At 44.9% G+C, this 23488-nt stretch overlaps 1 protein-coding gene across 1 annotated transcript; it reads left to right on the forward strand.

Moving 5' to 3' along the window:
* Positions 1 to 132: 132 nt before the first annotated feature.
* LOC125302920 (fatty acyl-CoA hydrolase precursor, medium chain-like) lies at positions 133 to 23203 on the forward strand. Its single transcript, XM_048256280.1, has 13 exons — positions 133 to 307; positions 1496 to 1685; positions 15318 to 15456; positions 15565 to 15698; positions 16220 to 16373; positions 18217 to 18321; positions 18398 to 18499; positions 18640 to 18783; positions 20465 to 20542; positions 21493 to 21640; positions 22039 to 22191; positions 22378 to 22450; positions 22616 to 23203. The coding sequence occupies exons 1-13, from the start codon at positions 238 to 240 to the stop codon at positions 22797 to 22799; spliced, it is 1674 nt and encodes a 557-aa protein (XP_048112237.1). The 5' UTR covers positions 133 to 237; the 3' UTR covers positions 22800 to 23203.
* The last annotated feature ends 285 nt before the right edge of the window (positions 23204 to 23488 follow it).

Here is a 23488-nt window from a genome sequence, read left to right on the forward strand (position 1 = left end):
TCTGTCTCTTTGGGGGGTACTGAGTCTTCATTGGGGGGTATAGTACCCCCTGTAATACGAACTATGCTATTGACGCCCATGGACAGCAGCCTTTCCATTTATGGTTTGACATGAAAAAGATTGGCTTGTGTTGAGAGGTGAACGGTATAGCCTATATTTCAGCGCATTCAGAAGAACTTCAAGAACTTGCATACGATCTGGGCTACTCTTTCAGGATTCAAACTCATTCTGAACATAATGAAGCCTGTTTGTAACCTCGTACTCATTGCATGCGTTTTACATTTGACTTTATCGAAAGTACATAATGGTAAGTAGTACAGAAGTGTGAAAGAAAGAAGACCTACTGAAATGTCAACAGATTGCAATTGACAATGACTGCCGACGGATTATATTGCACCAGAACGTGTTGTTTGGTAGTCATTGTTTCAGAAACGTGAGCATTTGAACACAGAGCTGCCAACTCGCACTCAGCTCAACATGATACTCACGCTTATGTTTTCTGCTCCTCCAGTTTCCTCCTTATGTAGACTAATCAGTGTTTCACGTGTCGGGACCCAAAAGTTAGTCGCGGAACCGTTCTGGGTCGGTCGTGGGGCTTGTGGTAAAAACAACTGGCTCTTTAAAATGCCATCCTATCAAATCTAATGTCAGACCTTTACTTTGATAGACTTTATTCGTATGCCAGTCGTTACCATGGACATAGACAATGTTTATGTGACAGGTCATGTTTAGACATCGTTTCTGGAAAATATGACAAAACGACCCTGATATTTGAAGAATATTCACTTGTGTTGAGGAGCAGTGAATTACTGGCACATGACAGCATGAAACCATCAAAACTAAAATGCCACATGGAAACAAAGCACCCTAGGCCTATTATCAAAAACAATCATGTAGAGTAGGGTAGGCCTACTTTGAAAGGCGACACAGGAGTTGAGGACTTTGCAAATGTGCCTAACATCAGCATGTTCCAAACAGGTAGGCAGGCACTTTGTGCGTCTTACCACACCTTGAACGCTAAAATATGGGTCTCGACTTAATGACCATGGAAAATAAGGGTCCCAAGGTTAGACCAAGAAACACTGGGCTGGCCCCAGCCGTGGCGCAACTGGCTGGGACACCTGCACCGTACGCCGGCGACCCGGTTCGATTCCCGCCCCGTGGTCCTTTCCGGATCCCACCCCGATTCTCTCCCACTCACTTCGTGTCATTCTCCACTGTCCTGTCTAATTAAAGGCATAAAAAGGCCAAAAATATATACTTAAAAAAAAAGAAACACTGGGCTAAATCATGTAGCCTACGCACAGGAGAAAATAGCATAGGCTACTCAATCTCACAACGACAGCACAATAGCGAACACAGTGAAGAAGAACATTATTTTGTCAACAATAACAATGGTCAGTTTGACAAATGTGTTGTTGACATGTAATATCAGTAACTATAAGTTACATAAATGAAAACTAACTGAATTATTTCTCCACGTTGATGATCTAAGGACCTGTACTCCACACCAAACTGGGAGTCCTTAGGGGGGACTACATGCGTGTTCGCGGAAAGACAACAGTGGTTCATGCCTACCTGGGTGTGCCTTTTGCCAAACCACCAGTGGGAAACCTAAGGCTGGCTCCACCACAACCTTTGCAAGAATGGGAGGGCGTCAGAGATGCCACCCAATTGCCTCCCATGTAAGTGTTTTGGGCACACTCAAATTATATATGAAATGGATTCTTAGCAAAAAATATTTTACTGCTAAGATTGTTAAATTAACAGATATTGTTATACACCCCAAAACCGAAAAAGGACTAAAATATAGCCTGTCCGTATGGGAGTTAAGGCATATAAACTAGTGCAGATCAATCACACAAGCTCTGAGAGCTTTGAAACTTGGCGTGTTTATAGTCAGGAGTTGCTTTACCTACTAGAAAAGACTGGATGTGAATATCTTGATGTATGGAATGAATAGAGACATGTAAACATACAACTAAAATAAGCGGACATGCAAAAAATGGAAACACATATGATGGCTTATGGGAAAGGTGGGGTTGTACTGAATCCAACAATACCAAATATGTAAATATAGTATGACAAGTTAGGGTGTTCTGTCACTCAATGTATGAGGTGTCCAAAATGAAAGAAAACACTAGCAAAATACAGTCTCAAGTCCAAATCACATTATCAGTGGTGAGAAGAATGTTGATAAATTCATTGTTACTGCAAGGCAAGTGCTGATCTATATTTACATTTAATAATGATACATTTCATATGAAACACAGATCCAATTGAATCAGGTTAACACTGGAATGGAACACCTTTATTAAAATATTTACATTCATTAGAATTTTGTTTTGGTCAAGTCATTACTGAATAATGGAAAATAATATTGGTAGCTTTTGTCTGTCCAGACCAGCAGTGGACAGTAGAGCCTACACTGCTAAGTAGCTAAACAGTTAGTTTTAGAAACTACTTTCCCTAGCTAAGAAAGTACTTAGCCATCTGACTAATGTTGCATGGTGTAATTCAACTTTTTTTGCATTTCAATGAAAATTCTGAAATGTTTCCTTTTCACTAGTCTCTTGAATTACAAGGCCTTTTCACACAGAGATTACGCTAAATTTGCGGGAAGAGGAGACGTCTTTTTGCCGCAACGTGTGTCTGAAAATGAGGTGAAAATTTGCCGGCCTGCTGATCTGTTCATATGATGCGGCATTTTGGGGAGCCAGGAGGCAGGATCAGCTAGCAAATTAAAATGTGACGTGCAATAGGGGGCGTGTAGAGTGATAGTCGTAGGCCTTATTATGCGTGGGCCTTCAGATGCAGCAGGTGTGTGATTTCCAAAACCATGGTGGGAGAACCGACTGCACTTTGGTTAGCTTGCATTTGTAGTACCTTGTTGCTGTTGTTGTTGCTTATGACCCATTCACACTGGTGCCGGAACGAAAAAACTCGGCAAAATGTCTAGGGGGCTTGGTAGTAAATTTGGCGAGACACTTTGTCCCGCCGTTCCGCCTCGGTCTATGTGAAGGGGACAGTCGTTCCGCGATTCTGGTACATAAAATCGTGGCGATTTTGGCAGTGTGAAAAGGCCTACTGAGAATGTCTTACAGACATTGGATCCAAAGCTTGTGGGAAACATTTTGAAAAGGGCAAGAAAAAAGATCCCTATGTCCAAAACCCCACAGTAGAAGGCCTCCAACGCATACTTACCCTTGCTCAGCAGAGAGAGAGAATGTGATGTCCATAAAACTCTGGCTCCATATACAGATGATATTTTCTCCAAAATCAAAGTTTCATATCATGTATCATGTATAACGAACTACTGCAGTAAGACAAAAATCAGTGAGCAGCAGCAAGTTGCAAATGTTGAGAGTGAGAGCACATCTGCACCAAGAAGGCTGAGTAGGGCTGATAGAACATAATTTCAAATGCGGAGAGATTGTTTCATTTGTGGGAAGGCCAGCTCTAAACCAGAACCTCTGACAGCAATTTCAACTGGAACAGTCGCAAGTACCAGAGACAAGGTCCTTCGGGCAGCTTCTGAAAGGCTTGTAGATATACATCTTCGAATTCTTTCATGCCCAGATCTTTTTGCATGATACCAAATACCATAAAATGCCTTGCACACTACATCTCTAAATGAAATATAGCAGAAGCCATAGAAAATAATGAAAAAAGCAGACCAATGTCTATAACAAAGCCTTTATTAAGCTCACTGAAGACATTGATAAAACAGTATTGTCCAAAGGTATGAAAGTGAGGACTCAACTCCTTGACTGATAGCTATGAGAACATACTAAAGACCATTGCTGAGCAAGAAGGTGTGTCAATGTCACAATTGCACTTGTGCTAGGTTTCACAATAACCAAATCCTCCCGAGCCACAGACAACACAGAGGCAGTAGTAGTAGTATAACAATATTTATTAGTACAAGCAGCATAAAACACTGTTCGGCATAGGGGGAAGTGAGATCTAGACCACCACTAGGGGGCAGGAGCACGCACAGCACGCTAGCATACTGACTGACAGCCCACGAGTTTAACCAGCTTCATATGTATACCCACACACCAAGAAACCTGTTACCATAGCAGCACACATCATCGCAAAGATAACACACCAAAATCACTACAAAATGTCTCACAATGGGCAAACACACCAGGCACAAAATGCACTCAGAAAAAGTCACCCCGCCACACAGTAGGCGAGAGCAGCAGACAATGGCAGGGGATGTAATATGCTGTCCACCCCTGGTGGCGCCACTCCCCTTCCAACAGTCTTTAAGTGGAGGGAAAAGACAGTACTGGTCGGGCAGACCTCCCTCCGACCAGTACACAAATATCTCTGGAAAACACAAGTTCCATCGGTTGAACCACTCACACAGTCCCTATAAGCGTAGTCGAGTCCAGTCGGCCGGCCAGGCCCAGGGCTCAAGTTGCAGGAAGATTCGGGATTCCCCGTGGTTGTGATGTCATCAACGCGAGCCGTTCAGCGAGGGATTCTTAGCTTCGAAACAAACAAACAAACAAAGTGTCTCAGAAGGCAGCTCTCACAAGGCACAACGATAAACACTCTATGGGGTGATGGGCTAATGGTCACTCTGGCTTAATACTACAAGGAGGACTTCCCTTAGCAACGAAGTTTGAGAACGTTGACTCGAGCCACCCGATGTCTACTCCGATCAGCTGATCCCCTCCCGTCGGGGAATACTCGTTTAGCCTCAGCACCGCTGCAATGGTAGCAACACCAGGAATCAGGACACCGCGAGACAGCACTAAGACAGTTCAACTCAAAGCACAGGTAAGGGAACAATCAACGTTCCTTTCAAAAATACTTAGCGGGCGTAGTATCAGTGATCTTCGGTCCTCATAGCCACTTCCGCGTCTACCGATCGCCCGGCCCTCGGTGCATTCTTGCGTCGGTTCTTTTTTTGTTCTCTCTTTGCAGGCCTGTATTTAAAGGGAGATACAGCCTATCCGCAAGCATCAATTTCGGAGACGGCCAGTCCACCATTAGCCATTGAAACAGAGGGATCACCTGAACAGACAACCCCATATGCAGTCCAATTAGGGTATAATCAAACAAGAGTCCACATCATAAACGTCCATAACCAATTAGTCCATCCATATACATCAATGACACCCCATTCAGCCCACAGATAGTCCTTTTATCAACACATATATAAGCCACTTTACATTTCCCTCCCCCCTTGACCAGTGGTCGTCCCGACCACCAGCTATTCCCCAAATCGCACAGGGGGGACCCCAAGGTTACTCCTAGTGGAGCGTCTTAGTCCTACAGCAGAGTCCACACTTTCAACATCCCCTGTACCTGATTCCAGCCCCCAATCAGTTACATTTGGGGGTCTGGGCTCTGGCATACCCTCCCCCATTTCAACCTGTGGGACACCTGGGTGCCTTGGGTCACTACCAACACGCATAGGCCAGAACCCCACCTCACTCACCCGGTCGGCCCCTCGGGAGACTCTCCCTGGGTCTTGAGTTGTCCAACTGGCCGGGCATGGACGGATATTGTTCCTGTGGATGGTTCTGATAGGTCCCTCCTTACCTTCTGGACGCAGCTTATACACTGGTTGCCCAGGGTTAAGCTGGGAGACCACCACCCAGGGTTCTGGGACCCAGAAAGGCCCCAACTTCCCCTGAGCACGCCGTCTGAAGTTTCTGCAGAGGACCCTCTCCCCAGGCAACAGAGGACAAGCCTTAGCCCGCTGGTTGTACCGCCTCTGGTCCCACTCCTGTCGACGCTGACTATGTTCCTGCACTCTCTTGTAGGCGCATAGCAGCTGCTGCTGGTGGTGTTGGACCCAGTCATTTCGGGAGCATGGGGCCTCTGGTGGGGAGATTCCAAGGGCGACATCAAGGGGCAACCTGGCATGTTTCCCAAAGACGACATAGAATGGGGTCAGTCCTGTGGAACTGTGAGGGGTGTTATTGTAGGCATGGAGGAGGTAAGGCAGCCGCTCAGCCCAACGCCCCTGACCCTCCTGGTCCAAGGTGTTTAACAGTCCCAGGAGGGTCCTGTTGAACCGCTCACAGGCCCCATTACCTTGCGGGTGGTAGGGGGTCGTGCGGCTCTTGGTACACCCGTACAACTGGCACAGCTCGCGCATCGCCAGTTCAAAGGCCCGCCTTGATCTGTCAGTATCCGCTTCGGGACAACCCGAACACCTGGATCACGTTCTTCCACAGGGCCTTCGCTGTCGTCAGGGCAGACTGATCCCTGGTCGGTACAGCTAAAGCATACCGAGAAAACAAATCAGTGATGACAAGAACACAGGGATGGGAATCGTTCACCCGCCCCAGAGACAAATAGTCCATGGCCAAAATCTGAAAGGGATATTGACTCACCACTGAGTGGAGTGGGGGCCCTCTCTTCTTGCCCCAAGACGCCCCCACCACGCACTGGTGGCACTCCCTTTCCCAGCGCTTGGAGTCCCCAGTCAGCCCATTCCAGAAGATGCGGCCCCGGAGTGCCTCTACCATCCTCTGCCCCCGTGCATGGCCCAAAGTCTGATGGTAGGCGGTCCATACCTTACGCCGCTCCTGGACTGGTACTACCACTTGGGACAGTAGTTGGCCGGTGGCTGGGTCTTTACTTTGCCGGGTGAGGATCCCATCCTGGAGTCGTAGACGGTCCCATTCCCTCATAAGACGTTTCCCCCCAGACGTGAGAAGTCGCAGATCTATCTGCTGTTCCCGTTTCCCCTCTTGCTTCCACTGCCGGACCTTCCCCAGGTCTGGGTCCCGCTCCTGGATGCGAGTCCAATCTCCCCCCCCGCCTTCAATCTCAGTCACTCCAGTGTTGATTCCATGGGGCAAGCTCTGGGGGAGCTCCACTTCCACCGATTGGCTGTTGGCTTCCGTTGGCAACCGGGACAATGCGTCAGCATTTTGATTGACGGACCCTGGCCTGTAGCACAACTGGAAGTCAAAACAGGCTAGCTGTGCTTGCCACCGCTGTTCGGTTGCCCCCAGGGTTGCGGTTTGAAGGTGGGTAAGAGGCCGGTTGTCTGTATAGACTGTAAAGGTCGCCCCCCACAGGTAGTCTTTAAATTTTTCTGTTATAGCCCATTTTAGTGCCAAAAGCTCTAATTTGAAGGAACTATAGTTCTTGTCATTCCTTTCTGTGGGGTGGAGGCTACGGCTGGCATAGGCTATAACGCGCTCTTTCCCTTCCTGTACTTGTGCCAGGACCCAAGCCTTGGAAGCTGGCGTCTGTGTACAGGCGGAAAGGGGCTGTGAAGTCAGCATAGGCTAGGACTGGGGCTTGAGTGAGGGCCCTTTTCAAGGTTTCAAATGCTTCTTGGCAAGCAGGAGTCCACGTTATGCTTGCAGTCTTATTGCCCCCTGTACCTTGTAACAACTTGTTTAGGGGCCCCGCCACTTTGGAAAACCCTGAGACGAAGCGACGGTAGTACCCCACAAATCCTAGAAAGGAGCGTACCTCCTTCACCGTCTTAGGGACAGGCCACTGCTGTACTGCAGTCGTCTTCTCTGGGTCAACCGCCACTCCCTCTTGGCTTACTACATGGCCCAAGTACCTAACCTCTCGGTGGAACAGCTTGCACTTTTGAGGGTGGAGTTTTAAGCCATGATGGCCCAGCCTTCCGAAAACCTGGTCGAGGTGGTGCAGGTGGGTGTCAAAATCTTCTGAGTAAATTATGATGTCATCCAAATAGATCAGTAAGAAATCATTTACATGCTCCCCTAGACACCGTTGCATCAAGCGCTGGAACGTACCTGGTGCGTTACACAGTCCGAATGGCATACGCTCCCACTGGTAGAGACCCATGGGCGTTGTAAAAGCAGTCTTCTCTTTGTCCTTGGGGTGGACCTCCACCTGCCAGTAACCACTGGCCAGGTCTAATGTGGAATACCACCTCGCCTTCTTCATCCCGGTGAGGGACTCTTCAATGCGTGGGAGGGGGAAGGCGTCTTTATGAGTGACTGCATTGAGTTTTCGATAGTCAACACAAAAACGCCACTTGCCGTCCCGTTTCCTCACCAGAACTACTGGTGCTGCCCACGGACTGGAGCTCTCCGTAACAACCCCACTATTCAGCATCCCTGTCAGTAGCGTGCGCAGCTCTGAATATAGGCTAGGGGGGACTGGTCTGTAGCGCTCCCGCACTGGAGGAGCATCGCCGGTTGGGATAGAATGAAGAACAGCACTTGTCCGCCCATAGTCGTCCTCATGGGCTGCGAAGACGTGGGTCCATTTACGGAGCAGGCACTCCAGCTTCCTTTGTTGCTCTTTGGTCAAGTCCTCGCCCTTCAGGGACAATGCCAAGTGTTCTTCTGCTCTTCCAGCTGTGACGGAACGAATATCCACCTCCACCTCCTGCTCCCCACTGCATTGGAGTACCAGATATCTTTGGCCTTGCACATCAGCTGGATCAATCTGCACAACAGTGGCCAGGGGTTTTCGGGAAGGCAGTTCTACGGGGTAGGGGTGGGGGTTGCAAACCCGGAGAGGCAGCTTACCAGCTCGCATGTGGATGACAGCCCGACCTACTCGCCACTCCTGCAGGTCTCCACCCAGGTCCTCCACCATGACACAGCAGTCAGGTGTGCCCCCAGCTTGGGGGACGCGTGCCCATATCAAGGTCTCGGTCATGGGGGCCAATGAGACGGAACCATGTCGCTGCAAGCGTGCAGTGCCCTCGAAGACAGCTGACGACTTGGACGTCTGTACCCGACGACACACCTGGAAGGCTTTTTCCCATGCCTCCCCGGCTCTTTTGGGAATTGCAGATTTGAAGGCCGCCAGGCCGGGTGCCCATCTTGGAACAGTTCCTGCCAGCAATGGCTGATAACATTCATTCCAAGGATGGCATAGTCAGATTGTAGGCAGTCATCTTCTACTACCACGACTCCCTTAGCAGGAACGTGCACCCCCCCCAACCTGGAAGTCCAGTATCGCATAGCCCACATAAGGCAACTTAAGTCCATTGGCGGCCTTCAACGACAGCCAAGGGATTCCCTCTGCCCCCTGAACCTTCTCTTGGCCTAAATGACGGCGGAAAAACGTGCGGCTAAATAAGGTGACTTGTGATCCTGTATCTAAGATACAGGGAATAACCCTGCCCTGTACTATTACCTCGACTTCTGGGCAGTGTCCAATTAGTGCGGGCTTAAGTGAGGGTTCAGTCGGAGCCTCATCCTCGGCCACCTGCCCAACGGTGGTCGAGGCGGTCAAAAATCCTGGGGTGGGGGCTGGCGCTCGGGGCAGTCCCTCTGCATGTGTCCGGGCCGACCGCAGCGCAGACAGATGGGCCGCCCCTGGTCATCCCACTTTGGGTTTCTCTCCCGCCGACGTCGTTGGTCATTCCCCCATCTGGACGTTCCTCGCTGTCCAGGCTGTTGGGCCGAGGGTTGATTCTCCCGGAATTGTTGCCGTATCTCCCCCAGGATACTGTCCTTTAAGGTGAGCATCTCTTCCTTGACTTCAGCTAGCACCTCAGCCTTCAGGGTCTGTTTGATTTCCTGCCAGTCGTCTGCAGGGTGGCCAGTATTGCAGGCTTTGGTGGGCGCATAGGTCCTCCTAGACGTGGCTTCCTCCACGTCGTGGCCCTGTTCGTGTTCAACAGCTTTAGCTTCTTTGCTCACCTCTATGAATGTGAGACTAGGTTGTCGTCGTAGCAGCTTCTGAAGTTCCTGCTGTATGGGTCCCGGTCGTAGACCTGCCACCAGTTGGGAGCGGAGCATCTCGTCGTCATCATCCTGCTCTCCTTCAGCCCTCGGCTCTTTCTTACGCCACCTGGCAAGACACTCCCGCAACCGCATCACAAATCCACCCACCTCTTCTCCGGCCTGCTGTCTGCAGGTAAAAAACTTCGCCCTGAGTTGCACCACCGTGGCTTGTTCTCCATAGAGGTCCGTCAGGGCCTTGAAAATCTTGTCTGGGGTGTTACGGTCATCTGTGGGGAGTAGTAGAACTTCACGCCTTGCGTCGCCTTGGAGAGTGCTTAAAACAAAGTCAACCTGCTGGGTCTGAGTGAGGTTCTGAGCTCGGATCAAAGTTTCAATTTGCATATGCCAATCATGAAAGCCAATACTTGTTTCTCTATCCCCAAATTTTGGCACCCAGGGTCCCCCTAGGAACCATGGCATCATGATCACATTACTTGCACCAGCTGCATTACTGGGTTGTGGTGCTTCGTCTGTCATTGTCTGTGCTAAGGGAGGATCCTGCCGACTACGCCAAAAATGTCACAATTGCACTTGTGCTAGGTTTCACAATAACCAAATCCTCCCGAGCCACAGACAACACAGAGGCAGTAGTAGTAGTATAACAATATTTATTAGTACAAGCAGCATAAAACACTGTTCGGCATAGGGGGAAGTGAGATCTAGACCACCACTAGGGGGGCAGGGAGCACGCGCACAGCACGCTAGCATACTGACTGACAGCCCACGAGTTTAACCAGCTTCATATGTATACCCACACACCAAGAAACCTGTTACCATAGCAGCACACACATCGCAAGATAACACACCAAAATCACTACAAAATGTCTCACAATGGGCAAACACACCAGGCACAAAATGCACTCAGAAAAAGTCACCCGCCACACAGTAAGGCGAGAGCAGCAGACAATGGCAGGGGATGTAATATGCTGTCCACCCCTGGTGGCGCCACTCCCCTTCCAACAGTCTTTAAGTGGAGGGAAAAGACAGTACTGGTCGGGCAGACCTCCCTCCGACCAGTACACAAATATCTCTGGAAAACACAAGTTCCATCGGTTGAACCACTCACACAGTCCCTATAACGTAGTCCGAGTCCAGTCGGCCGAGGCCACGCCCCCAGGGCTCAAGTTGCAGGAAGATTCCGGGATTCCCTTCGTGGTTGTGAGGTCATCAACGCGAGCCGTTCCGCGGGGATTCTTAGCTTCCGGAAACAAACAAACAAAGTGTCTCAGAAGGCAGCTCTCACAAGGCACAACGATAAACACTCTATGGGGTGATGGGCTAATGGTCACTCTGGCTTAATACTACAAGGAGGACTTCCCTTAGCAACGAAGTTTGAGAACGTTGACTCGAGCCACCCGATGTCTACTCCGATCAGCTGATCCCCTCGTCGGGGGGGAATACTCCGTTTGCGCCTCAGCACCGCTGCAATGGTAGCAACACCAGGAATCAGGACACCGCGAGACAGCACTAAGACAGTTCAACTCAAAGCACAGGTAAGGGAACAATCAACATTCCTTTCAAAAATACTTAGCGGGCGTAGTATCAGTGATCTTCGGTCCTCATAGCCACTTCCGCGTCTACCGATCGCCCGGCCCTCGGTGCGTTCTTGCGTCGGTTCCCTTTCCGTTCTCTCTTTGCGGGCCTGTATTTAAAGGGAGATACAGCCTATCCGCAAGCATCAATTTCGGAGACGGCCAGTCCACCATTAGCCATTGAAACAGAGGGATCACCTGAACAGACAACCCCATATGCAGTCCAATTAGGGTATAATCAAACAAGAGTCCACATCATAAACGTCCATAACCAATTAGTCCATCCATATACATCAATGACACCCCATTCAGCCCACAGATAGTCCTTTTATCAACACATATATAAGCCACTTTACATCAACACAAGAAATATAGATCAAGGACAGTGGTGTCTACATCCCAACTGGCCCCACTGGAGTTGCTGAACATGGAATTGTTGATGCAGCCATCGACAACTTTTACCAAAATGAAGACACCCTGGATGGGAAGTGTACAACTCATGCTTTGACGTCTGTTGTGTTCCGAAGAGGCCAAGTCTCCACAGCAGATAAATGCCTAGCACAGGTTCCCTCAGGTTCAGAGGTCCCTCACCACCTTAAACACGATTGATATGAATGGATGGAGATAAACTTTACAGGTTCATTTTGGTCAAAGTTGCTGATGGCTGCATCACAAATTCCATGTTCAGCAACTCCAGTGGGGCCAGTTGGGATGTAGACACCACTCTCTGTCCTTGATATCTGGTCTGCTGCAACAGATGTGAGAAGTGCCTAACTTCTGTATAGGAAACACAGTGTCCCATTGCACTGAGCTCATTGATGACTGTCTTACTACCAAACTCATGATGTATCAAAATGGGAAGTCCCAGTGTGATTGGCGTATGGATGTGACAGCTCTGTTCAATGAGATCATGACAAGTTAACACACAGATTCTCCTTTAAAGCTGGGTCATCACCACATGTTTGGTAATTTCTGTGGGCATGTTAGTCAACACACCAGTTCACAAAGTCATACAGGATGTTGGGTACATACTTGCTGCATTGGAAACATAATAGACAGTCACTGCTGACATATTACTCACTGTCATGCTCTACCTGATCCATGCTTTTCCTCAATATGTCTGCAGCCCTGTGTACAGTAATATTTGGATTTCGGAAAGACTCTGACTTGTCTGTGGAAGCGTAGTCTCAGTCTACTATTATTTCTGTTTAGCAGCTTTAGCAGCTATTATTTCTGTTTAGCAGCTTCCCTCAGTGCACAATATGGTCATACTATCTGAGCAGATCAGATCTGAATGTCTTGGACATGGAACAAATGCAAGCCTGTTTTTGTAATGCTGTATCAGCCTTTCCTTTAGTTTCCAGGATCTATATTTCTTGTGTTGAACTATAGACACACCTTCTTGCTCAGCAATGGTCATTAGTATGTTGTCATAGCTATTAGTCAAAAAATTGAGATCTCACTTTTATATCTTTGGACAATACTGTTATTATCAATGTCTTCAGTGAGCTTAATAAAAGCTTTGTTATAGACATTGGTCTGCTTTTTTGATTCTTTTCTATGGCTGCTGTTATATTTCGTTTAGAGATGTAGTGTGCAAGGCACATTTTATGGTATTTGGCATCATATACAAAGAGATCTGGGCATGAAAGAATCTGAATGTACATCTTCATCAAGCCTTTCAGAAGCTGCTCGAAGGACCTTGTCTCTGGTACTGAGGACAGCCGTTGCCTACTGGTTAGGGGTTCGGGCTTGTAACCGAAGAGTTACGGTTGATCCCGACCCAGAAGGAAAAAGGCGGGGAAGTGGTTGAGCACTGCTCTCCCATGCCCACATCCATGGTGCCCTTGAGCAAGGCACCTAACCCTTCACTGCTCCCCGAACGCCACTGTAATAAGGCAGCTCACTGCTCCGGGTTAGTGTGTGCTTCACCTAATTGTGTTCACTGTGTGCTCTGTGTGTTCACTAATTCACAGATGGGATAAATGCAGAGACCAAATTCCTTGTATACACAAGGCCTATAATTTACATTGCCCCTGTACCAGTCGAAATGGCTGTCAGAGGTTCTGATCTAGCCTTCCCACAAATGAAACAATCTCTCAGTATTTGAAACTCAGCCTTATTGGTGCAGATGTGCTCTTACTCTCAACATTTGCAACTTGCTGCTGCTCACTGATTTTTGTCGTACTGCAGTAGTTCACTCTACATGATACATGATATGCAACTTTGATTTTGGAGGAAATATCATCTGTATATGGAGCCAGAGTTTTATGGACATCACAATCTCTCTCTCTGCTGAGCAAGGGTAAGTATGCGTTGGAGGCCTTCTACTGTGGGGTTTTGGACATGGGGATCTTTTTTCTTGCCCTTTTCAAAATGTTTCCCACAAATGATACAAAGCTTTGGATCCAATGCCTGTAAGACATTCTCCATAATTCAAAAGACTAGTGAAAAGGAAAAATGATATACATTTCAGAATTTTCATCGATATGCAAATCAAGTTGAATTACACATGAAACATTGGTCAGAGGGCTAAGTACTTTCTTAGCTAGGAAAAGTAGTTTCTACAACTAACTGTTTAGCTACTTAGGGGTGAAGTAAGCAGTGTATGCTCTACTGTCCACTGCTGGTCTGGACAGACAAAAGCTAACAATATTATTTTCCATTATTCAGTAATGACTTGACCAAAACAAAATTCAAGTAAATATAAATATTTTAATAAAGGTGTTCCATTCCAATGTTAACCTGATTCAATTGGATCTGTGTTTCATATGAATTGTTTAATACTGGGACATATGAAATGTATCATTATTAAATGTAAATATAAAGCAGCACTTACCTTATGTAACTTACCTTGCAGTAACAATGAATGTCAACATTCTCCTCACCACTGATAATGTGATTTGGACTGTTCCGTTTTCTTTCATTTTGGACACCTCATACATTGAGTGACAGAACACCCTGATTCGTCATACTATATTTACATTTTTGGTATTGTTGGATTCAGTACAACCCCATCTTTCCCATAAGCCATCATATGTGTTGCTATGATAGTGCCTGGTAAAGCAGCTACAAAGTAAATGAAAACATTCTGCATAGATATTCATTTTTTGCATGTCCGCTTATTTTAGGTGTATGTTTACATGTCTCTATTCATTCCATACATCAAGATATTCACATCCAGTCTTTTCTAGTAGGTAAAGCAACTTCCTGACTATAAACATGACAAGTTTCAAAGCTCTCAGAGCTTGTGTGATTGATCTGCACTAATTTATATGCCTTAACTCCAATACGGACAGGCTATATTTTAGTTCTTTTTTGGTTTTGGGGTGTATAACAATATCTGTTAATTTAACAATCTTAGCAGTAAAATATTTTTCGCTAAGAATCCGTTTCATATATGGGAGACCTTAGAGATGAGGAAAAACATTGTTGGGTTTAGTTTTACCTCTGGTAGGGGTATCTCAAAAACTAAAGCCCTTTCTGACCATTTGTCACTAGCCTATCTAAGCTGCTAAACAATTGCTGTACACATTTGATGCACTTCTGTTTATTTTTTTGTGAATTAATCAAAAACTGAGAAAGGGAAAACGTGTCAGTACAATGATATGGAATAAAACTAAGATAGGCCTATATCAAGCCAAGGAAGTAAGACAACCTTCTTAGAGTTCTCCTTAGAAACAAGGCAACACTGTCAACAGGTTGACAATTAAGCAATAAGACTAAGCATTTAAAGGGATATTCCACCATTTGGGGAAATACACTTGTTTTCCACCTCCCCTTGAGTTAAACTGTTGAGTTTTACCTTTCCCCAGTTCATCCAGCCGTTCTCGGAGTCTGACAGTAGCCTAGCACTTTTAGCTCCAGCTCATTGAATCAGATTAGACCGTTAGCATCTCTCCTATAAGTACAGTCTAATCGGATTCAATGAGCTGGAGCTAAAAGTGTTACTGTCAGACTCAGAGAACGGCTGGATGAACTGGGGAAAGGTAAAACTAAATTGTTTAACTCAAGGGAAGTGGAAAACCAGTGCATTTCCCCAAATGGTGGAATATCCCTTTAAAATCGGTGTCCTCTTAAGGTGTGTACAAGACAAAAGTCTATCTGATTACCTGATTGAGATGGCTGGCATGGTCATGGATATACCTGAGGTGTCTGAGGACTGCTTGTATGTCAATGTCTACACTCCTGCTCAGCCTGCCAAAGATGCAAAGTTACCTGTAAGTTCAATTATAAAACAGCTCAGGCTATGCTATAAATTGTTGCCAATGATTTGGTTGTACACAGCGAGTTATGAGTGTCTTACTGTGCTAATGTGTATGTCACAGGTGATGGTGTGGATACATGGAGGAGGGTTTAGTATGGGATGTGCCTCCACTTATGATGGATCTGTCCTGGCAGCGTATCAGAATGTGGTTGTAGTTACCATTCAGTACAGACTGGGCATGCTGGGATTTTTCAGGTGAGTGAGCTTTTTCTGCTGTTAGATTACAGTTTGAGTCAGTACCGTTGAGTCAGAGTTGCTGTATGCGTATGCTACTCTGTGGCCATGTTGACCGGCACATTTTTTAACAATGTAAATAAACTTCACTCATTGGATCATGTTTATACAGAGCCCACAAGGAGGTCATGGTGGGAATTGATTTTTTATCTAGGTGGAATTCCTTTTTTCTAGCTCATCTTGCGTTCCCTTGCACCAGTTTTGCATTCCCTCACAATAACTTTTGCTTTCTCTCTCAATAATTTTGTATTCCCTCACAAAATCAAAAGTATTGCAAAACTAAAAGGAGCTCTAAAAATAATTCCCACCATGGCCCTTCCCGGGCTCTGTATGTTTCCCCCTCATTCAAACACCTGAAAATAAATTATTGACAGGAATGTAATGCGCATTTAATTGTTTTCTAAAGTTCCAGTGTTTGAGTATCATCGCACACCTTAGATTTAGGCTCACACACCCACAACTGTTTGGTTTCCTACACACAGCACAGGGGATGAGAACGCCCCGGGAAACCTGGGCCTTTTGGACCAGGTAGCGGCACTGCAGTGGGTCCAAAAGAACATCCACAGCTTTGGGGGAGACCCGTCCTCCGTCACAATATTTGGAGAGTCCGCAGGGGGTGTTAGCGTGTCATTGCTGGTAATAGACATTTACATGCATTAGTGACAGCCATACACAATCTTTTATTCTTCCTTTAAATTGTCTTTAGTATTTTAATTCATTTAACACACTGGGCCATATCTTGCACCTGGCACAAAGTGGCGCAAAGCGCAACCAAGTCTTATTCATATCATATACCCAAGTCAATGATTATTTTTCGCCTTGCGCCCCACTTCAATTAAACATTGCGCCCAGAAAGAACAAAGATATCCAAGATATCCATGAAAGAACAAAGATATCCAAGCATATAATCCAAAAATATCTATCTTACACCCACTAAAAATCATTACACCATTGACCAAGGAAAACCTGGTCTATAGAGAAAAGCGCATATAAGGCACAGCAGTGAAGACACAGTATCACGAGATGTAAGCAGAAATCAGTCTTTCTAACATTGTTGAGGCAAGTTTTGCTTTTTTTCAGGCTATGTTTTCGATTGTAACCCCTTGTCAGTCAATAGTGAAAGTGAATAACTTAGAACTGTTTTGTCATTGCCTATGAGACCCGGTGAAGTAAGTTAAAATAATAGGTGAGTGCAGATACATGTAGGCTATACTCTGCTAGTGACACACAGGTTTTAATAAAGCAAGTATTAGTGAAATCCTGCAAGCAGATTCCTCCCTTACAGGATCAAAAAAGTATTATACTTTGGATGCACTGTCAAAATACAGACGCGCTGTTTGATGTTGCGTTACTGGCTCTTAAAGGGAATGACATATATCATTCTCATTGGTTTAAAGGATGTTATACCCAAAACACACCCATGACTGATTAAGAAACATAATAACAACCATTTTGAGCAATGTGCCTGGCGTCTGATCACTATAGGCTCTATTTTGACTATCAGAAACCCGGCACAAAGCTTATTCTTATCTTACACTCAGTCAGTGGCAAATTTTGCGCCATGCGCTTTACTTTTATTAAGCCTTGCGCCCAGGGGTGGGGCAGAAGGTTTGGGCTATCTTACACCATCTAAAAATCATTATGCCACTGACCAAGAAAAACCTTGTCTATAGCGAATGGGGCATATAAAGCACAGCTGAAGATGCACTGTCACGAGATGTAAGCAGCAACTCCTCTGCAGGATAAATATCCTTAGGGTTTTTATTCAGTCATTTGAACATCATTGGGGTAAGTGTTGCTTTTTTCAGGATATGTTTTCGATGGTAACCCTTTGTCAGTCAATAGTGAAAGTGATTAACTGTGTAGAACTGTTTTGTCGTACAGTTCTTATGAGTTCAAATAATAGATGAGTGCAGATGCGTGTAGGCTATACTCTGCTCGTCACAAACACGTTTTAGTAAAGCATGATTTAGTGGAATACCTGTTCAATACGGTCTCACGTGCAAGCAGAGACCGTCAAATGCGCCGCTGACTATCAAAATACTGATGCGTTGTTTGAAGTTATGCTGCTTGCTGTTAAAGGGAATGACAGATATCATTCTCATTAGTTTGAAGGATGTTATGCGCAAAAAACACCCATGACTGATTAAGAAACATAATAACAACCATTTTGCGCCAAGCGTCCAACGTTTGATAACAAAACCACCCCTAAATGAATTTAAGCTTTTCGCCTCTGACCATCCGTTTCTGATCGTCAAGATAGAGCCCAAAATCACTCTGTTAAATTTTCGAATGTGGACTGGACACACCTTAAATGTTTTTAAACTTTACGTCTCTGACCAAGCGTTTCAGATCGCTTGTCAAAGCACTGCAGTGTCGAAATGACTATGACAAAAACTATTAATGTAAATGTAAAAAAGAAAATCTGTTGCATTCTGTGTATGTATGCACTGATGAATGCTGTTGGTCTTTGCAAAAGGTTCTTTCCCCGCTAAGCACCGGTCTTTTCCACCGTGCCATAGCAGAGAGTGGCACAGCAGCCATGGTTACCATCATCAACACTGATCCTGTGACCAGAGCAAAGGTTATCATCAGCCCATCTTCACCATGTTTTTTACTCTGCGATGCAGCCTGTATTCAAAAGTTGTCTACATCCCCAGATTGTGGCCAATGCAACAAACTGTGAGGGCGCCAAACCAGACCAGATTGTGGATCGTGTGATGCGGATGTCAGCCGAGGACATCGTGAAGTTTCAACAGGAGGTAAGAGACAACAGTTTTCATTTAAAGTGAATGTATCTTAGACGTAAGGCAGAGATAAAGAGCTGTGACATATTTCACAATAAGGGTAATGAAAAAAGTCATTTCATACTTCCTCTTTCAACATTTTTCATTTTTTACAGCATCCAGAGGTGCGCTTTGAAGTGGTGAATGATGGCTATTTCCTACCAAAGGCAGTACCAGACCTTCTTAAGTCTCATGAGTTCAAAAAGGTGCCATTAATTAATGGTGTTAACAACCATGAATGTGGCTGGATTCTACCTGGTGTAAGTAAACTCAGTTTTACAAATTCATACATCCTTACATTTAAGAATGTTGTAAAGCTCACAGTGCTATAGGCAGGGAAAGTAATCTCATCGCCATCTAGTGGTTGCGTTCCTAGAGTTTAGCGGAGTGGATGGGATTTTTTTTTTAGAAAAAATATATCTCGGTGCACATTGGGATCTTAATTTAATGCCTTCCATATGTTAGGCACTGGTCGTAACACGATGATAAGGAACTACAGCTGCATGTGACGTCACATGTTTGGGCGCTTAATCTCTAACTGATCAATACGCAATTTGCTTAACTGGCTTAACATATTTTTGTAATAACGGAATGTGATGTAAACCGCGTGGTGATAACCTTTATGTCAGGATAACTGGTGTTGTGCTTCTACTCACATGAAGAGCTAGCTGTAAGCAAGTGTCAATGCTAACCAGGCTAGTAAACAAATCATGCTACCGTGAGTAACGTTGAAGGGTAAAGTCACGTTACTTCTTTTGTAGTTCGTTTATGAAACAAAAGGAGCAATTTCGATTTTCTTAAATAAGGCAAAATAGGGTCTGACATTTTCACAGTTAGAAGATTATTACTGTATAGACACTGAAAAATACTTTTTGGTGGATAACATCGTTGATTTGGCTTCACAATATTTTTTTAAAAATAGGTCTATGGGACTTAACATTGGAGCTGCTCTTCGATAGGAACGCTGGTTTTCACTTTCCCTCCCTATATAATCAATCACCAGTAAGAATACATTAGTAATGTGCAATGTTTTTGGTAGGTGTTAAAGCAAAACTCTCACCAAAATGCAACCTAGGGTCTTTTTGTAAATGAGTCCAACTTTCGTTTAAAAGCATAATTAAAGCAACACCAAAGAACTTTCCCTCTGTCGCATGCACGCTATTTGTTTATCCAGCACAGGCTTTGCAAATAACAATGTCCACAGACAAGGTAGAATATTTTGCATGACTTATAAAAGTACAATGTATTGCGACATCAGATGCAAGTCAAATTTGTAGTTTCTTATGGCTCATTCCATCGAACTACAGATCCGCTACCCGAGCTGGCAAACTTACATAGTGCGGTTATAGCCGATAGAGGGCCGCGAAGCAAATGCAGAATTGCCTTTCACCCTGTTACGAGTTGATGAACCACTGAAACGATTTTGGAAACATTATTTTAAGGTATAAAGAAACTCTTTGGTGTTGCTTTAAGCCACTTTTAAGACTGACCGTATTTTTCGTTTTCGGGTCAAATGGCCTTTTGAATGACCTTTTTGGGAGTGCTAGGGGCACTACTATGATCGCATCAAAATCGCTATTTTTAAAAAACACTAAGAAGGTCTGACACAACATGAAACTTTGCTCAAGTATCACCAGGGTCTCCACACATGAACACGAGCATTGAGAACATTGTTTGTCTACACAGAGTTTACTAAAAGGAAAGGTTTTGAACAACTCACTTCTTGACTGGCAAGATGGCGGCCAACTGCTAAAGGGAGTTGTTCAAAACCTTTCTTTGAAAATACTGGTCAAGAAATGGAAACACGGTCAATCTTAAAAGTGGCGCTTACGCCGTAGTTACGTTTTTTCAAACGAAAGTTTGACTCCTAGGTTGCAAGACCCTAGGTTGCATTTTGGTGCGAGTTTTGCTTTAAGATATGAAATATGCATATATTTTCAGTTTATGGCATCACCTGACTGGGTAGACGGGATGGATTGTGACTCAATCAAACCCTTTGTCGACCTCTTCTACCCTAATGTAAGAATATAGACTCAAATGATGCTAAACATCATGGAAAGTTAATTTATTACATTTATTATGAATTAACGGATAATTCTGGTATTTAGCACTTTAAGTCCCTTTTCTGGTTTGAGTGGTGGACACGGAAATTTTGACGATGGGTCCTGTCTCGACTTTCTGATTGGTTTTGAATGGCCTCTGACTGTTTCAGAGTGGCTGGCTATGGGCATGCACAAACATGTCCTTAAAACAACCCTTAACGTTCGTTTTCAAAACTGCAACTCACTGAGTGGTTAGTGGCGTTCGTGGATTATTAAAAACAAATATATCGGCGCAATATATGATTTCAATCCGTGTTATTTGCCATTGTGGAACAATTTTTTCAGATACCAACCTTGTATAAACTTCCACTCAATAATTGAGTCTGAAGCTTAGACAGTAAAAGAAGGTCTCGTGGGGGAAAGACTACAACCGTAAACAGCCCCCCTTTTCCGTTTCCGGTAGCCAGTATCAACATGCAATGAGTCTTCCAACAGAAATCAATGGGATTTTACAAAATGCCAAATAAAACGCGACAGAAACTGTATTTCGCTACGCTACTTGTTTTGGAACATCAACGAACATCACTAACCACTCGGTGAGTTGCACTGTTTTGAAAACGAACGTTAAGGGTTGTTTTAAGGACATGTTTGTGCATGCCCATAGCCAGCCACTCTGAAACAGTCAGAGGCGATTCAAAACGAGTCAGAAAGTCGAGACAGGACCCATCGTCAAAATTTCGGTGTCCACCACTCTAGTTCATCCAAAACACACCAGAAAAGGGACTCAAAGTGCTAAATACCAGAATTATCCTTTAAATACAGTATCTCTCTACAATCTTAGAGATATTTCTGGAATGTCATATGAGACCCAACTCTGATTCTCTTTGACTGCTTTTTATTGAGGTGATGTTAATCTTTCTATTTCAGCCAGACAGCAAAATTAGCACTACCTTGATTATGAACGAGTACCTAGGGAATGGAGAAGACCGTATCAAAAACAGAGATGGTTTTACAGAGTTCTGTGGAGACATTTTGTTCACCATCCCTGCTATCACCATATCAAATGCTCACAGAGGTTTGAGATTTACCTACTATTTGTAGCACCTTGCTCAAAAGCTTTCATGGGAAGAAGAACCATGTGAAATTGCAGTATAATGAAGAATTCCATAAATCTCTGTTTCTCGAGGTCACCGAGCACTGTCTCTACAAAAAAAAGCCGAGTTTAATTCGAGTTGCTACAGCCAACAGCTAGAGCTACCAGGCAGCTACAGTGCTACACTTTGGGGGCATGGGGGGGCTCATGAACATTGCCGGAATTCTCCTTTAAGTATAATAATTTCTTCTTATAGCATTTAAAAGTATCATGAAGTGACACAGGAACACATATAGTACATTACATGTATAAATAAACAAGAAGAAACACATACACAGAAAGAGAGAGAGAAAGCTCTAGTTTTAAATTTCTTCCCACAGATGCAGGAGCACCAGTTTTTACCTATGAGTTCCAGCACCCGCCAAGCATGCTTGTGAAGAAACGTCCCAGCTTTGTCAGAGCAGACCACGGAGATGAGATTGCCTTTGTATTTGGAGGCTGCTTTTTTTATAACGGCCTCCTCAAACTGAATGGTAAAGCTCCCATGGTGTTCTCTACAAACAGAGAATTAGAATCATACATAATTTATCTGTTCATCATAGGATTTTCATCTGTTCATCACCTATTTCATTGCAGGTGTGTTATAATATGGCTGTAACTGTAATAAATATGGTTAAATTGAAAAAAAAAAATCTAATCATGTGTATGCTTTCTGTAAGGCTCTTTTACCGAGGAGGAAGATGAGCTGTGTAGAACGATGATGGCATACTGGGGAAACTTTGCACGCACTGGGTAATTCCACTCCACAAAGTATTGCAAGCCCCAAGACTGTAAAAGGGTTCATCAGTTTGGAAGTTCACATATCTTGATCTGAAATAACAACGCTTGTCGTGTCTTTTGTGTGTGTACGTATTTGTGTGTGTGTGTGCATGTACTGTGTGTGCTTTCTCTACTTAGATCCCCCAACGGGCCTAGTTTAACCCATTGGCCAGCATACGGTGCCGGGGAGGAATATCTGGGCATCGGGCTGAGGCAGCAGGTGGGACACCACCTGAAGGCTGACCGCTACGCCTTCATGACCCGAACACTGCCAGAGAAGATCCAGGAGATGAAACAGAGCCAACAGCGCACTGAGCTCTAGAGGGACCAACTACCCATCTGCCTCGCACTGATCCAATCAAGTGTGTGTGTGTGTGTGTGTGTGTGTGTGTGCGGGGAGAAAAAGAAAAGTGTTGTAGTGCAAAGACTGACGAGCACAGGCTCAGGCTCTCTTTGTTTCTATGTTCATAAGCCTAATTGCTTGGTGGAAAAAACAGTTCTGGTGTCTGGTGGTCTGAGCCTTAAGACTCTGATATCGCCTTTCTGATGCATCTCCTGTTGCATAAGTCCTGGATGGAGGGCAGATCACATCCACAGATCACACTCATTTCAGCCACACCACTTGTTGCAGCAGATCCAGTGTCTGTGGCATTTCAGAAGCACTTGTGGAAAGTAATGGACTCGAAAAATGTGAATTCAATAAAAAGAAATCTTTATCTATGAAAATTGTAATTCATGTAAAAAATTGATGGCTCATCTGTCCACTCCACCCCTGTTGTTAAAAACCTTGGCATTCAGCTTGACTCCACCCTTAGCTTTGATCCTCATATCAAATCACTCACTAAGATTGCTTTTTTTCACCTCCGTAACATTGCCGCGCCTCCGACCCTTCCTCTCTGCTAGTGATGCACAGACTTTGGTTCACTCTTTCATTATGTCCCGTTTAGATTACTGCAACTCACTTTTCCTTGGTCTCCCCACTAAAACCCTTCACAGACTACAATATATTCA

This window comes from Alosa alosa, chromosome 11 (assembly GCF_017589495.1).
Source record: "Alosa alosa isolate M-15738 ecotype Scorff River chromosome 11, AALO_Geno_1.1, whole genome shotgun sequence".
In the NCBI taxonomy this organism is placed as follows: domain Eukaryota; kingdom Metazoa; phylum Chordata; class Actinopteri; order Clupeiformes; family Clupeidae; genus Alosa; species Alosa alosa.